Here is a 17,384-nt window from a genome sequence, read left to right on the forward strand (position 1 = left end):
GATGTGATAGGGTCAAGTGAAATAGAAAGGAAGCAACCTTTTCATAATGATTCAAAATGATCTTGTAGCATTCAGATAAGCCCTTACTGCGATGTGGATACAGGCTGTAGTTCACCAAGCAGCTTTTCCTGAATATACAATCATACTGTATGTGCACTACAGATGATTCCTGTCAGTTTGATTAACTCAACACATGAGGCGAAGCCGGTGGGTTCAGAGGAGGAGGAAACGTCAGTCTGGATGGAGAGTGAAATTGGTCCGTAGACAGTAGAGGCATTGGTCACATGAGGGCTATTCTATTTGTAGGCTCTCTGACTGACATCAAGCTGCCTCTATTGCACTCTCAGCTGCACCACAGACTGACAGGCATTTAGTCCGAGTTAAGCAGGAGAGACATGTCTGACCTTTCAGCAAATGTTAGGCTGCAACACTGGCAGGGGCCTGTGGTGATTAAATATCAGGGAAAAAGGCAAAACACAAGCTAAATTTACTGCAAACATTTACTCACACTAGATTTTTCCCATCTCTACACACCAGAATATCTTCATATAATGACCTTTTTTTTACCTTCTCAACTCACTTGCACTCTGTCATTCTGACAAGAAAATAACACAAATCACGAGCTCCCTCATATTGTTTTGACAAAGACTTCACCTCTTGGCCTTAAAGTCCAGGCATAGCTCCTTGCTGTGTTTCTCCTTTCTGCCCAGTTACAGGTACAGACAAAGGAAAGTACTTTTGAGCTTCCTCCACACGTTCATATGATGCAATACTTAGCTCAACTTCTAAAAGACTTTCCCCAGAAGTCTTTTAGAAGTTGTGAGGAGGAGGGGGGGGGGGGGTCCATGTAAAGTCTGTTTCTCTCATCTGTCCCTCATCTTCCACTTGTTGTGACACAAATCTCTCATGGCAAGACTTTATGCCTCATACGCCTTTCAAAATCATCCATGTGTCCTCTTGGATTTTACTGTAGCTTTTGATGTCATTGACCACGGTATTCTTATTGCAAAGCTCAAATAATAATAATAAGCTTTATTTATATAGCACTTTTCTTAACAATGTTACAAAGTGCTTCACATGAAGATAAAATACAATGAATGTTTTAAGAAGATATTTAAAAGCAGTGATAGATTTAGCAAACCTAATCTCAGCAGGTAAGTCGTTCCAGAGTTTAGGGGCCTGGACTGAAAAATCCTGATAGCTGTTAGTCACCGGTTGGGCTCTGAGAACAACCAGAAAGCCACTATCAGCCGATCTAAGAGGGCGCCCAGGCACATAAGGGGATAGTAGATCTTTGATGCGAAAATGAACGGGAAGCCAATGCAGGGAGGCCATAATTGGAGTTATATGATCTTGTTTTCTTGAACTAGAGATAATCCTAGCAGCAGCATTTTGAACCAACTGAAGACGATAGAGGGAAGCTTGACTAATACCTGTGTAGAGGGCATCACAGAAATCTAGACGAGAAAAAATAAAGGTATGGACCACCCTGTGTAAATCCTCAAAGGATAAGAAGGATTTAATCTTTGAAATTAACGTAAATTGAAAGAAACATGACTGAACAACCTTCTTTACTTGGTCATCAAAACAAAGGCCAGAATCAAACAAAACACCCAAATTTCATGCAGTTGGCTTAATGTTATGTGACAGGGCTCCAAGATTGCAGGCTACCTGATTGAAAGAAATGAGTGTGGCAAACAAGATCATTTCCATTATGTCGTTGTTAAGTTTGAGGAAATTTTGAGAAGTGCAGCAACTGATAACAGAAAGGTAGGCGTTAAGTTGGGTTAGGCTGCTATGATTTGTGGATTGTAACAGGACGTATAACTGGGTGTTGTCAGCATAACAATGGTTCTGTACATTATTCTTATTAATGACCTGACCCAAGGGCAGAATATAAATGGAGAACAGCAATGGCCCCAAGATTGACCCTTGAGGAACACCATGAGTGAACTAGGAAACAAAAGATGGGACATTTCCAACAACAACAGAAAACGTTCTATTGGACATATAGGAGCGTAATAGATGAGAGCTGACCCCTTTTAGACCAACCAAAGTTTCAAGACACTGCAGAAGGATAGAGTGGTCTACTGTATCAAATGCCACATTCAGGTCTAACAGGACCAGAATGGAGCTTTCGCCTTTATCTGCAGCAAGGAATAAGTCATTTGTCACCATAACTAAGGCCGTCTCAGTACTGTGTAGACCTCTAAAACCAGATTGATAGTTATTGAGAAACACTCATTTAAGCAATCAATTGAGAGGCAATCTTTATTTCTCCAACACCTTAGATAAGAAAGATACTTATGAAATAGGTCACATACATAAATAGGTTAACATGGGCTGCACAATTGCATGTTTAAAACAAGAAGGAAAAATACCAGTGGCCAAAGAGCAATTTATAATTGATAAGATGCAGGGGCTGACAGCGGGCAATAAGTCTTTTAAAAGTTTAGAGGGAATAATATCAAGCTGGGAAGAGGATTAAATATGAGAGACAGTGGTTTCTAGGACTGAGAGGGAAATTGGCTGAAATTGAGTCAGCAATGCACAGTTTGAGAGGAGGACAGATAGGACACGCATGTCTGAAATGATTTGAGTCCTAATATTCTGCACCTTTTTAACAAAATAAGTCTGAAATTCCTCTGCTAATTCAGTTCAGTATTAGAGGTGGAGGAACTGCTCACAACAATAAGACTTTGGAGTTATGGGAATTATTGGAAATCAAACTGGAAATTTAGGCTGATTTTGCCTCTTTAACAGCAGTCTGATAGCTGACCATGTGACTTCTTTGGATGTCAAGGGGGACTTGTAACCTATTAGCCTTCCTTATGAGTTCAGCTTTTCTGCATTTTCTCTTGAGGGCTTGAGTGTGCTCATTGAGGCATGGAGAAGGATTATGCTTTTTCTTTCTGATTTTGAGAGGAACAGTATGATTAAGGATAGAGAGGGAGATATTATTGAAAGAATTATTCAGGGCATCAGGGCACTGTTGCTGCATAAAAGAGCTTGAGGTTAAGGTATTTGAGAAAGTTTCAAAGATTTAATGGCATGTGACAGGACAGTGGCACGAGGCTTACCAGTGGAAGGAGATAACGGAACAGTAAAAATAATGGCTTTATGATCTGAGACATAAAAGTCAACAAGGTTCACATTTATGGGGAGAAAACAAGTAGTGAGCACCAGATCTAAGGTACGGCCTTCACAATGTGTGGCACCTAATAATTTGGTTTAAACTAAAAGACTCAATAAGATCCAGTAAATCACCGGAAGAGTAAGAAGGACAACATACATGGATATTGGAGTCACCAGGGATGAGTACTCTTCAGAGGTCTGTATAAAAGTATACAAAGCAGAGGAACTGGACCAGAAATAATTCTTAAAAAAACTTAAGACTTCAAAAGAGTTTAAAAAACCAAAAGACAGAAAAGAGCACTTACAACTATTTCTATGGATGACAGCAGTGCAACCACCCCGACCCAAATGCCAGGTGGAGATGAAAATGGGAAAAGCAGGGATAGCCTCAATTAAGGGGACAGCATCATTAGGAGTGAGCCAGGTCTCAGCAGCCACACAAAAGCCCAGGCAATTAGCAGTTATAAAATGATTGCAGATAAAGGACTTATTGGAAAGGGATCAGACATTCTACAGGCCACATTTTAGAGGGGCAGATGACAGAACAGGGAATTGGGGAGCTGGCAAACAGTTAATACAGTACAGTTATCTCTTATTCAGACCACCCCTAGACTGGCGAGTTGAAGCAGAAAAACTGGATCTGGAGTTCCAAATAACAGGGATATGAGAAACTGGAGGCCAACAGGGGGAGCTATCATACAAGACGGTGGGTGGAACAGCCCGGTTTCTAGCCTCAGAATGATTCTTATTTATTACGATATTGGACCAGTAGGGAGTTTGTGACAGGTTTACTGGTGTATGATGACATTCACACAGCTGGGCTAATCAGAGTGTTGTGAAGAATATTGGCAGACAGCATGCGAGAATCCAGTTGGTTTGGATGTAAACCCTCCCTTTTAAAAAGTGTAGCGTGCTCCCAGAACAGATTAAAATTGTCAATAAAACCGATGCTCGGCACCCTGCAGTGAAGTTGGAGCAGGAATGGAGCTGAAGGAGTCTGGTGAAGCGTCCCACTCCGCAGCCCAGAGTGGGAATAGGGTAAAGATGAACATGTGTTTCACATTGAGTTCAGGGAGCTTAGAAAGTCTGATGAAATCTTCTTTGAGCATTTCAGATTGTTGCTGGGGAGTATCATTAGTGCCGACGTGTATGACAATCTTTTTAATATGTGAGTATTGTGAGAGCAGGTGGGGGATTTGGATCATTAAATCTGAGACTGTAGCACCTAGGAGGGAAAAAGTCTTTGCCTGCTTGAGTTTTATTTTCTGATAATGGAGACACCGATTATCAGCATCTTGAATGGGGAGTGTTGTGCTCCCCGATTCTGTGAAGGAGCTGCACCCCCGGAGATGGACAGTGGGCCATGCTTTGGGTGCGATAGAGAATGCGCTGCACCAGCTCGTGGCTCAGGGCAGCAAAGAGCAGGCGAAGGAGCTGCACCCCACCCCAAGTGGATGGCCCGAGAGTAGCCTGGTGTCAGGTGTAGAGGCGACGGAGAGAAGCCCATTGCCGGCCCGGGGCACCGATGCACAGTTGGCATGGGCTGCCTGGGTGCAGGGGACTGAAGACCAGGCATGAGGGTTGCCGGTGCAGGGGACCAACAGGCCAATGGGGGGAAATCTTTTAAATCCAGGAGTTTTTAATATTTTTTTGACTGGAATCTCCTGAGATGGATGAGAGCGATAAGACCGCTTGCCACTGTGTTTACCTTCACCAATGACAGACCAACTCGCTGCAAGCCCATGACAGGGAGTAGAACTGGCTGGGGCTTTGGGTTTAGCTCCCAGGAGGATCCAGGGATCTTCAGGCTGGCTAGGGGCAGCCTCCGGAGCTCCAGTGGTGATGGAGCAGGACCATGGAATAGTGGTGTCTTTATCTGGTACTGGAGCTGAGCAGTTGGGGGAACAGGTCCCGCTGGTCCTGTCCCGGATATCGCAGCCAGAGGAGCCCAGGACAGCAAGAAATTTAGCTTGAGCAGTAATGACAGCTGAGAATTCAAGGATGAGCTTGTCCTTCTGACTGAGTTCAGCCTCCAGATGAGTGATGTTGTCCTTCAACTTTGAGAAGGTGAGATGGCAAGAATCACACACAGCCATCACGTTAGCAGTTAGTGTTCCACTTACTCTCAGTCACTTGAGTGGAGAGAAAGGCCAGTTGAGAGTGTTATAAGTAGTTAAAAGTTAGCCACCAGTAATAAAAAACAGCCTAGCCAAACAAGCGTTAAAAGGCTGATCAGTCGCCAAAGTCAGAGCGGCCAGTCAACATACACTCCAATAGTTAAATTCTCCATCCAGTGAAATATGTGTATCAAAAATGACTTAACAGACTGAATAAAAGTAAGCGCAAATAATAATAAAATAAATTAGTTTTAAACTTAGACACATTAAAATCTTATGGTTTTTCACTCTTAGCTCTTGCTTGGATGAAGAATTACTTTGGGCAAAACACAGTGAGTATTTTTCAATGGCAGTTTTTCTGACAGCAAAAAAATATCTTGTGGTGATCCACAAGGGATTAATTATTTACCATATCTTGTTAAAAATGCTGATGTAGTTATGTTTGACTCAACTTTGTTCTGTGTGTCACCAACTTAAGTGGAGCTGAGAGAAAATCTACACATTGAGTTGCATAGTATTACCAAATGGGTGAGAATGAACAAATTAGTACTAAACATTGCCAAAATTAAATGTATTGTATTTGTTTATTAAATGTATTGTATTTGCTGCTGAGAAACATTTAAAAAAAACTTTTCACAGAACAGAGCAACCAGATTAACTCTGGTAACTCTGGTTTCTTCATTGTTTATTCTGTGCTGATGTGTGTGAAATGCATGAATGATTATTGTGGCTAACTGTGGAGGCTAAATTAAAATCTTGTCTTTTGTTATTCATGCAAAATGATATTTGGAATAATACACCACACTTCTTTTGTAAAAAAAAAAAAAATCATATGCTGGTTTTTGTCATGGGTATAATCCACATCAAGTGAGCACTGGTCATCTGGCGGTGCCAAATCAACAAACAAACTGTATGATGAAAACTGTTCTTCATAGAGCTTCTGTTTGGAATATGTTCCCCATCAACATCAGACAGACCAAAAGGAGATTTTCGTTTAAAAAGTTACTAAAACAAAAATTGGTGAATCTCATACAATGCGGTTTTTGCTGTTTCAGAACCTTTGATTGTTTTTATTTTCTTTTTGTTGTCACGTATTTGTGACAAGTTTGTTTTTGTTTTCATTATAGGTTACTATTGTTTATTGTTTCATATGTAGAGTCATTTCACTTATTTTCTAATATTTATGTTTGGCTTGTTTTGCCTTTTTTATTTTATTGATACAGTGTGATTTTAATTATTGTTTGTTTTTATTGTTGTTGTTTTTGTATGAACCCCAGGAAGACTAGCGACCACTTTGTGGAAGCTAATGGGGATCCAAATAAAGAATAAAGAGTAAAGAATGTGTACCGAAATATTTCCTTCATTGTCATCTTTCTCCTGTGTTTCTCCCACTCTCACCTCTCTCCCTCTTTGTGTTTCTCTTCCTACTTTACCACTGAGGGAGATAAAAGACAAATAAAACCACTGCTTCCTCGCTCTGCCTGTCTATCCAGGCATAAAGCACCTCTCTGCGGATCTCTCCCTGTGTGCCCTGGCCCTGATTGCAGCTGGCAGCGTCACTGATAATCACGTCATTTAGATGCAGCCTGTCCTCTCCTCCATTAGCATGTCTAAGCCGAGAGTATCCAAAACACACAGTCAAACGAGCTACACTGCTTTACAACGTTGTGTTTAACATTCTGGAGGGATGTGGGCTGAGGGTCAAAGCAGGTTGCTAATATACAAAAAAGGAAGCAGATCTGTGATGGGGGAAATGAGTTCTATATTGGTTGCTGAAATTGTTGGTTTTGTCAACAGGAAACTGAATTCCAGCTGATAGTTCAGGAAATTCAATTTGGGAGATAACCAGCTAAGTCAAGCTTGAATTTGGGTAAGTTCATAATTTTAATCTTTCAAGCTGGCTGAGAAACTGGCAAAATGTTTTCCATGACAAATTTGCTCCATGGCCCGTAGTCTGACGCAGCAAAACAGATATTATCTAGACAACAACATTGTCCAGACAATATAGATGATCTCTCACCCTTAACATCAAACATTAAAACAAAAAAAGTCCAGAGCTGTATTAACTGTTTGTTTTTTAACCATTTGGTATCAGGTGATGTCAGATTGTAAACACAAAAGTGAGTTTGATGAGTTGATATAGTGAACATGTTATCACACGAAGGTGTTTTTTAGGGGCAAAATTGAAAACTGTGGAACTGGGATGACGGGGGTTTTCAAATGCCCTTGTAAAATAAACAGTTGAACAAAGACTTAATACGTTTTGCAAAGCCTCTCTGGATTTTGCTCTGTATTCAAAGTACAACTTGGAAATGGCTGGAATAGCTGGACTTCCTTACCTGCACAACCCCCACCCCCTCTTCCCGCTTGAGCGTTGCGAGGTTGTGACGCAGCCGCAACAGCTAATAAGGGTAACGTTACCAACATTGAGCATTTTTTAATTCGCGAACCTGTCACACTTCAGCTGAGTCTCAAAATTAAAGTACGTTAGAAATCTTGACAGTCGCAGACCCTCTCCCGATCTGCCCTGTGCCTACAAAAGCTACCAATGCTGTCATAGCGCATGTTATTTTAAACCATAGAGTGCCATACATAACATGCCAGACAATCAGCAATGTTGTTGAGATGTTGAACTGTGATATTGTTATGTGACGTTGTGTTTATCGTTTATACTTTTGAAAATAAAGTATGCATTAAATACTCACACAGTTAGAATCTGTAACTGGGATTATAACTCAGTCTGAGTATTTTTACCCATTAAATGTTCTTGCATTATAAGTTCGGCTGCTCCTTTCTCTTTTTTTAATAAGGATCATTGAATATTGTTCTGTCATGCAACATAGAACTAAGGTATTTACCATCATTTGAAAAAAAAAAAAAGCCCTGAAAATTATCCAAAATGCCCCTGAAACATATTTCATGAGGGCAAAAAAAAAGTCTTTGTAAAAAAAAAGTGAATTTCCTACTCTGTAGCACACTGGGAGCAAAATCATAATTCTGGCCAATATTCACCTTTAGCTTTGTTTTTGGTCTCCACAAAATGCTGAGAGAAATATCTGCTAGCTGGTTGCTAACTAGCTGGGCAAGTAGTGTGAGAGTGTGTCAAAGGTGAAAACAGCTACCTGCAGCGGTGCAAATAAACCAAAATAATAAAGTTGCGGGCTGTAAAACCTAAACAATGAGCTGAGAGACGCTAAAACGCTCTACAGAGCTTTTTAGAACTGCAGAGTTGGGTGATAGTTCTTTGTGATAATCGCTACACTATAATTTTCATTCTCCTGTTTATTCTGTATTATTAAACTTTAGCTTCTTTTTTTTTTTTATCTTCAATGGGTTTTTACTCTTTTTAAATCCTATTCACATGTGTCTTTTTATAATGCTTGTGTTTCTTTTATCTTTTGTTTATATGCGTTTTTAGGTCTTACAGCATTTTGAATGGCCTTGTTGTTAAAAGGTACTATACAAATAAACTTGCCTTTGTGGGTTTCGCCTTTATGAGCGACTGCTCATAGTCATTTGACCCACTGTTTAAGGAATAACTTCACATTCTGGAAAATATACTTATTTGCTTTATGCATTTGCTTCCATATCTGTATTCTAAATATGAAGCTAGAGCCAGCAGATGGTTAGCTCAGCTTAGCATAAAGACTGTAAATATACACAGTATATCAACTATTCCTCTGGTATAAAAATATTGGTAAGTGCAGCTTTATGAACCGACAGAGTATATAAAGTAAATAAAAACTGAATCTGATTAGCAGAACATATTGAAGGGCTGTTATATTGGACTGCACTAGATTGTATATTACAGGTGTATCTAATAAACTGGTTACACAGTGTAGGACTTGTCGACTTATTGTATTATCTCTCATCTTCCTTTTATATATTCAGCTCACCACACCATCATAGAAATCAATGAACTCCAATAAATTCTATATTCACTCAGCACCAACATCCAGACCGGAGCACAGTAATTAATGGTCAATGCACAATTAAAAATATTAATAATTAAATAGGAAAATATTGATACTTAGAGTCGATGTATCAAACAAAATTGTCAGGCAAAATGTCACCAGGATGTACAGATTTAACCTGCACCCTTTACAAAGCAAACAGAGGAGCGAGTTTCAGAATAAAAGGTCACTGATCACCTTTCTCAACTATTAATATGTCTAATCTCATAATTATGTAGAAGAGAGTGAAGAAAAGGAGCAACTGTGCTTTATTAACCTATTCTGTTATAAAAAATGTAATAACGCCGTGACTCATTCTAACCCATTTAGATCAGAGAGTCTTTTTCTTAAACTCGCTGCATGACATCATTTGATATCTTTGGCTGATGACGAGCTAAAGCAAAGTCATGTCAGTACACTGAGTGCATATTTCAAAACTTTACTGCATAAAGCCAGCGGTGCATTATGCATTTTTTTCTCTGAAACAAATGTTATCGTATGAGAGCAGCAGGATGAGCTCACTGTTGCCAGTGTCTGCACAAACAAGCACAGTTTTTGACAACTCTTCCTCCCTCCCTTTTCTACTTGTACAGTGGAAGGTAATTCAAGTTTTTTTTGGTGACAATTCTTGTAGTGCAGTGCCCGTTAAAAACATGTCTGTTTGGCCATTTCTTCGCCTCTAATGAATACTGTTAATGTGAGGTGTGAATGAGTATACACACCAACAACATAAAAGAAACTCACATTCTATTGTACACAGATGTTAAGTACTGTGAATCTTTTCTCATTTCAAGTATAATGAGGGCTGCATTTTAAAAAATGTGCATCCTAAAATAAGGTGGATCGATCATATTGGGCTCTTAGATCGTTTATTTTCTGTGGCTTCAGTTCAGATCATTTGAGTGGGTATATATGCCCATAAGATCTGTGCTTATGTGAGAGATACTGGTTTTGAATTGCTGTTAGAAAGTAGACTAAGAGTCAGTTCATTCTTGATTAAAAGCTGTTTTCTGTTTTTGCAGTCTCATGTTCTCTTTTTAGAGCACGTCATGTGAAAAACCTTTTCTCTGACTCTGATCGCCAACTGTGCTCATGCTTATAGTTTTATTATTATTGAGCGCAAAAAATCAGAAACATAAATATTTTTGGTGAAAAAACCTTAGGGACTTGAAGGTTTAATGAACATTCAAACTCAATATTTTCAGTAGTCTTTTTGTTATTTAATTAATACGCACATCATCGTCAAATTTTATCCTAAGAATATCCACTCACACTAACCCAAATTCATTTCAGATTCAGAGAAATGCTCCACTTCAGCAGCAGAGGATAGTCACCACTTCATCACCCCGCTCTTTCCTTACTCCTGGACATAACTGAATTAAATGTTTGCATAATTGAAAAAAAGCTTTAGAGCTGCAACAATCAGTTGATTAATCAATTAGTCAATCATCAGAAAACTATTCTGATAATTATCGTTTCAGTTTTTCAAGCAATTTTTCAAGCAAAAATGCCAAACACATGACGGTTTCAGCCTCTTAAATGTGAAGATTTGCCTTTTTTTCTTTATATTCATATATAACAATTAATTGAATATCTCAACATTTTAGACTGTTAGTCAGACAAAACAATCAACAAATTGTCACTATTTTTTTTTTTTTAAACATTTACTAAACAATCAAAAAAATCTTTAGTTGCAACCCTAACTAGCCTTTTACCTGTCTTAAATGTCAATGTTAAATGACAATAGCCCCAACAAGGGCCAGCAAACATTCACAGAGACTCCTCAAAGACTCTAATGTAGCACTGCTTTAAACACAAATGCTCAGTTTCTCATATCTTAGTTAATGTAATTCTGAATAGACCACAGTATCACAAGCAACTGTATTTACTTGTTTTTACATTTATGCGCAGTCCACTTTTCTGTTTGTCCACCTAATTAACAGTTTCCTCTCTTTGGTCACTGTGACTTTTATCCATGCAGCTACATTTCCTTCCTTAGAACACACTAAGCTGCAATGAAGGAGTTGGGCTTACAAATATTAGAAATGTCTTGGCAGTCAGTCTGGTTCATTATTCATCGATGGGCATCAGGCATGGACAACTATAGTTTAAAGTACTTCACACGATCCATCTGACCAGCAGAAAATTGGCAAAACTCTTGTCAGGAGGAGATGAGAATTGTTTAAGATGCGGACATGAACCGTGCACCCACAGCCAAATGTTATGGTCTTGTCTGCAGCTGGAGGATTTTTAGACAGGGATTAAATGTGTGTGGCACAGTTATTGATCCCAAACCTTTTGACAGACATATTCAGGGCAGTTCAGGAGGACTTAAAGATCACAGCTAACAAAGCTATAGTTGTAGCTTCCTCTACACTGCTCGCCTGACGACTGCAATACCATCTCATCAAAGCTGGCTGGAGGATGTAACGGCACCGCTCAAACTCGAACAGCTTAAACATACCACTCCAGGCTCAACCGGAACATTTTATAAGACCTGGCGATCTTTCCTGCTGTAATTTCAAAACTGGACAAAGCCCCATTTACTGTGTATGATATAACCCCCCCTTAATATCATGTATGTGTAGGCCAGGGTTGATGTTAGTGTGTATGGGTAGGTCTGTGTATGCAGTTGAAAACTCAATAAAAATAATAATAGTAACTGTGTCTTTCAGCCTTTTGTCTCTCTCTTCCTCCCAGTGCTGTGGAATCTGTCCCGAGCACATTCACCCGTGGCTTAGGAAACTCTCCATCAGACAAACCAGACGGGCATCGGACTGAGGGTGAAATCTGGTATTATGCTCTGGGTTTGCCTTATCTGCTCGCTGTTTACTAACAGTCACAGAGTCCATCACTTGCAGCTGCACTGTTATCTCAGCGACCCAGGCAACACGAATAGAATGCTAGAGCAGCTGCTTTAGTCTCAGGCCAACGTGTGTGTGTGCGTGCATGAGGGACCCTCCCTCATACAACAACAATTAACAATGGAGCATCATGTACAGCTGTAAATGGTCCAACCTGTGCAACTAGTGTAGTTTAATTAATCTTTTTTGACTGTTCAGGTGCAAAAGAAGTCGCTAATTTATTCAGAAAAGTTAAGCTGATAAACATTTTAATCCCATAGCTGTGAGAAATAAGGATTTAAAGCGTAAAAACTCTGAAGCTCTAAACCAATGCACCCAAACCAGAGAGGAACAGCCTCAAGTCCCCATTATAAACCCTTTTCTTAGGTGAAGATTTTAAATCTAAAGCCAGTTTTGCCAGTTCTGTCCTTGGCAAAAAATGCTGTAAATAAATAATGAATGGAGCACATGTTGAAAGGTGAATGTATGCAAAAAACAAGCATCAAACCAGTCTAAAAGTACAATACATACAGCTTAAACAATCACTACCAACAAGTGACAGTGTGGTGCAGTAGACATTAAGTTTCCTACAGTTTTTTGTGTTATAATCCTCTTAAATTTTCATCATAAAATCATTATGATCTCTTCATTAATACTTTTTTTGTATGAAAAGATCATGAGAGTCTCACCCCGTGGATGGAGTCATGATACAGCCTCCACGATCAACGGTCATCCTGCAGCCACAACCTCGCTCTGGGGTGTCGTGGTTCATGCCAAAATTGTGTCCCAGCTCATGGGCCAAAGTCACAGCTGCACCCAGTGGGTTCTCAGAATGATCCTATGATGGGAAAACGACATGGTAATATTATAAAAACAGAACATGAAAGAGCATTCATTATGTATAATCTGTCAAATTACTTGAGCAAGCTTTGAGTAAAAACCAAGCCAAACTGGAGTGCACAGTCACTCACGAAAGAGGAGAAGAAAGAGAAGAAAGGAAATGGAAAGTTCACAGAAGACCGTTTTTAAGCTGCAGACTCCCAAAACAGTTGCAGTAACTGTCCGATCTGCCCCCCTCATCCTTCCTTTATTACTCATTCTCCTCATGGAGGCCTGAATTCATCTGCCATCCCATTACCCCTGCGGAACCAATCATAGCTCCATAAACCTGCCGCTGTATGACTTGCTACTGCATTGATAAGCACAACAACTGCCCTTCACAAGGAAGACAGAGACGGAGAATGAGGAGAGAGAGATGTAAAGGTTTGTTTTGTTGATAGACAGGGCTCAGAGGGAGACAGAAGGAGACTGGGAAGGAGAGACACAGAGATAGGGGAAGGTTGGAGGATGACTGGTCAATGTAGTGTATACTTTATGTAAGCCAAAGTGAGACTGGAAAAGGGACAAACATGCCCATGCACCAAATCTTACATATATAGACACAGATAGAAACAGCGAGCAGTGCACACTTGGGCTAACGTTAGCTACTTAAAGTCTAACTTCACCCCAAGGTCTGAGCCTAACTCTACCCACTGAATAATTTTGGAAAATTCTAAAAAAGGGAGCAAAGGACTGAGAGGAGGAAGAGGAGGGAGGGGGGTGGGGATGTGTGAGGCAGGAGGGCAGGAGTTGCTCAGTGACATCCTCTGGTCAGAGAAAAATTATGATACTACTACTACTATTACTACTACTACTACTACTACTACTATTAATAATAATAATAATAATAATAATGAGAGGAAGACAAACAGTGTGATGACATTTAAACGAGCCAGAAGTCATTTTAAAATAAACCTGTCTGTGTTTAACTTGGTTTTAGCTTCGACAGCAAACAGCAACTAACAACAACATGGACCTGCTGGAGGAACTCTCTCCGTCTATGACTGTTGAACAGGTTCAGTAATGGTGGATCTCTGCTTACACCGCAATTTAATGTTTTAAAACAAGGTTTTACCAGCTGATAACTGCAAAAACAGACAGCCGGAGAGTTAAAGAGGTTCAGGACGAAAGAGGATTTTGGCTGTTTTTGTGGCTGCCAGCAGCTTCTCCTCCCGCGGACAGTCACAAATGGAGAGATTTCCTCCAGCAGGTCAGTGCTGCTGTTCACTGCTGAAGCTAAAACTGTCTTGATCAGCATACACTTGAAAATGAGCAGTTTCACAGACTCACAGTCAAGGGTGGGGGAGGTGGGCGTTAATATTCTACTATTTATATAAATTTTGTGATGTAGAGAACTCCCAAAAGAGCCCGCCCACTTCTCCTCTGTATATGTTACTGTGGTCTTTGAATGTTCTCTGCCATGTATATAAGAAAATCACATACTTCCTTTGAAAGGCAAGGTCATATGTCAAAGTTGAGGGCAAGCTGAGCTATTTTCTGCTCTGATTACAGAGCAGCATCGCAGGGAGCTGCACCCCCAATTAAAAAGAAGGATGGGAAAACTTTTCCCTGCTTCTGTCATGTTTATCAGTGTCGTGTGTGTTTGTACATGTATGCGTGTGTGTTTGTGTGTGTGTAATTCATAGCTGCACAAAAAGTGTTATATCAGAGTCAGCAGAAATGGATGAAACTCTTGGAAGCCACAATCATTACTTTGAGGTATCTATCAGCCATTGTTGTGTTGCTGAGAATTTGATAGTGTTGGTTGCAACCAACAAATAGTCTGATGGTTTTTGTGATATCATTTCCAGCCATGTGAGAAAATAACCCATCTCCCAGACAAGAGTGCCATATAAAAAGTGGGTATTGTTAGCTAACCATCTCCACATAAAGACCCTGTGAAGTTACTTGAAAAAGTAACATCGTAATGTGCAAACTGAAAGAATATGGGGACCAAATAAAGGATTAGAGACTGATTAACATACAGCAGTGTATGGTTTGAGAAATGGTTCATCTCATGTGGCCGCCCTCTAACTGGTTACATGGCCCTTTAATCACGATCCAAGCCATCTGCCATCTGTAAGTAACGGGGAAGACAAACATCTGGAGTAGCCTCACCGCAGCCATGGCCAGCAGAAAACATATCTATTAATGGGGATACACATCTGGGCGGGGGCCTAATGGCATTGGGCTGATAACCACTTTGTGATTTGGCATGGGTGTCAAGTGCGAGAGCGGGGCAGGGGAAACCAACAGGCAGCTAATTTATGATGTGTAATAATTTTGTGTACCAGGGGTGATGTGCAGTTGTGTGTAAAAAAATGCATTCGGATTCAAATGTGTGCTCTGCAAGAGCCGGCATAAACTATTTATCACATCTCATAAAAATGTAAATGTGGTTTTGTTTAAACGCTGTGGCCTGTGATTTACCCCTCTGCCCCACCAGGCCTTTTAGAGATGTCATAAGAAAGCCTGATTGAATGACTGCAAGGCTTACAAGGTCCTTACAAGGGTGTGCGTATCTGCAGTGCAAGGCCTTTGAGAGTATATTATTACTTATTCCTTTGTGTACGTGGGTGTTTGCGGTAATGGTGAGGGCAGGAAGGTTGTGGGAGCGCCAGCACAAATATCATTATATTTAAAAGCATGACTTCCCTGCCAGACCTGTCTATAAAGGCTCTTCCAGCAAACAACACCTTTTTGTGTAAATCAAGTCTGGATACTGTTAACAGACGCAATCTGAACAATGTCCACACTGATACAATCGGGCTACACAGAGGAAGAGGAATGAGGAGGGAGAAGGTTTTCTACTCACCATGACAATGCCTCCAGACTGTTCAACTGTACACATGCTCATAATGGGCGCCATGCCAATGGTGGTGCCCTGGAAGTAAACCCCGCTACAAAGGACAGAGGTAGACAGAAGCAGTGTGAAGAGGAGATAAAAATATTAAAGAAAGAAGGAAAGGAATTTAAACACTCATTAGATTTTGGATTCATTTCCTACCAGGTTAAGATGAAGTCTATTCTTGTTGTTTAGAAATGCAATACAAAATACAGAACAACATTCAAAAATAGTATTTTCTACAAGTACCTACAGTTATCAAATAAGGCAGGTGAGGAGAGGTCACGTTGTGCAAACTCAACAAAAGACCAATGCAATGAAAAATACAGTTATGTATAGAGCCATAACTTGATGGAATAGTTTGCTATACTTCATTTTTCAAAAATGTAGTAAAAAAGGTTTAAATAAACAACTAAAGTGGTTATTTTTGAAGACAGTCCTATAACATAAATAAACAAAATTAGTTTCTTTTCAGTGTGGATGTGCAAATTAATTGTATTGTGGATGTGCAAATTAATTGTAATTAATGTATTATTATTTCATGTTTTACTGTCAATATCATATGTTTGGTTTGATGTGATTGTATTAGGTTGGGTGTCATGGTGATATGGCAACTGTTTTATTTACTGTATGCGGTGTTAAGTGTAAACATTTGTTCATTATACTGTATGGTAATGGTGATGAAAATACATTTTTTTGTTCATTTCAACATGTTTCAACTTACAGATACAAGATGTTTACAACGATAGCAGGTTAAGTCTCTGAGCATTGATTTACATACAAATAGTGAAATTAATGGAAGACAATGGCTGACTTGTTAGGAAATTTGTGTAAGAATCCTTTAGAAAAGAGTCAATACTAATGTAAAGTCTGAACAACTTTGTAGTTAATAGGCTAAGACATGTAAAATGACTTGTACAGTCCTTAAAGATTCAGTCTAATGTACCAATATGTGCATTTGTTTATTCATTTCTGTGGTCAGTTTCTTCTGTTACATAAGTTAAATTCCCACCTTATGAGCTGAGCGTTGTCGTGAGGTTTCTGGGGCAGCAGTTTGACTTTCCTCCAGTCAAGGAACTCATGCAGGGTGGTGAAGGGATCCTGAGTGATGGGACATTTATCTGAGTCACTCCACACCTCCAGACCCACCAACGCCACCCGGATGTTCAGGGCCCTGTAGAACTGGAGGAGAGGCCAGATGCATGTTGACAAGCTGAGAGAATCAGTGTGAATATAAAGGCCAAGAGGCTTATGGAGGTTAGATAACATGACTGATCAACTGACCTTGAAACAGATGTGTGAGACACCACTGCAGCCTTCTACCTTTGGTTACTCAATTCACTGAATTATGTCATATTTTGTTATGGCGGCCCTGAATCCTCTCTTTTTGTGTTTTCCACATGATCAGAGCACCTGTTTACCATATCTCTATTCACGCTTCCTTCAGTAAATCCATCTGCCTACGGTATCTGTAAGTGATAGAGCTGCAGCTCCGGCATAGGTTTTGGACAGCCTAATAGCAGCTGTTTTAGTAGGACATTAATATATCACACAGTCCATCCCATTAATCTCTGCTGCCAGCAATATTTCTATTTTAAAAAAGTGATTTATC

General features: G+C 39.9%; 1 protein-coding gene across 3 annotated transcripts in view; it reads right to left on the reverse strand.

Annotated features, from left to right (window-relative positions):
* adam12b (ADAM metallopeptidase domain 12b) overlaps positions 1-17,384 on the reverse strand; it is a 98,337-nt gene that overhangs the window by 29,143 nt on the left and 51,810 nt on the right. For all 3 annotated transcript variants that reach the window (XM_042433791.1, XM_042433790.1, XM_042433792.1), the window contains 3 exons: positions 16,785-16,954; positions 15,743-15,827; positions 12,738-12,886 (listed from right to left, as the gene is read on the reverse strand). In XM_042433791.1, coding sequence (XP_042289725.1) covers positions 12,738-12,886; positions 15,743-15,827; positions 16,785-16,954 — 404 coding nt within the window. The remainder of the gene's footprint in view (positions 1-12,737; positions 12,887-15,742; positions 15,828-16,784; positions 16,955-17,384) is intronic.

This window comes from Thunnus maccoyii, chromosome 14 (genome assembly GCF_910596095.1).
Source record: "Thunnus maccoyii chromosome 14, fThuMac1.1, whole genome shotgun sequence".
In the NCBI taxonomy this organism is placed as follows: Eukaryota; Metazoa; Chordata; class Actinopteri; order Scombriformes; family Scombridae; genus Thunnus; species Thunnus maccoyii.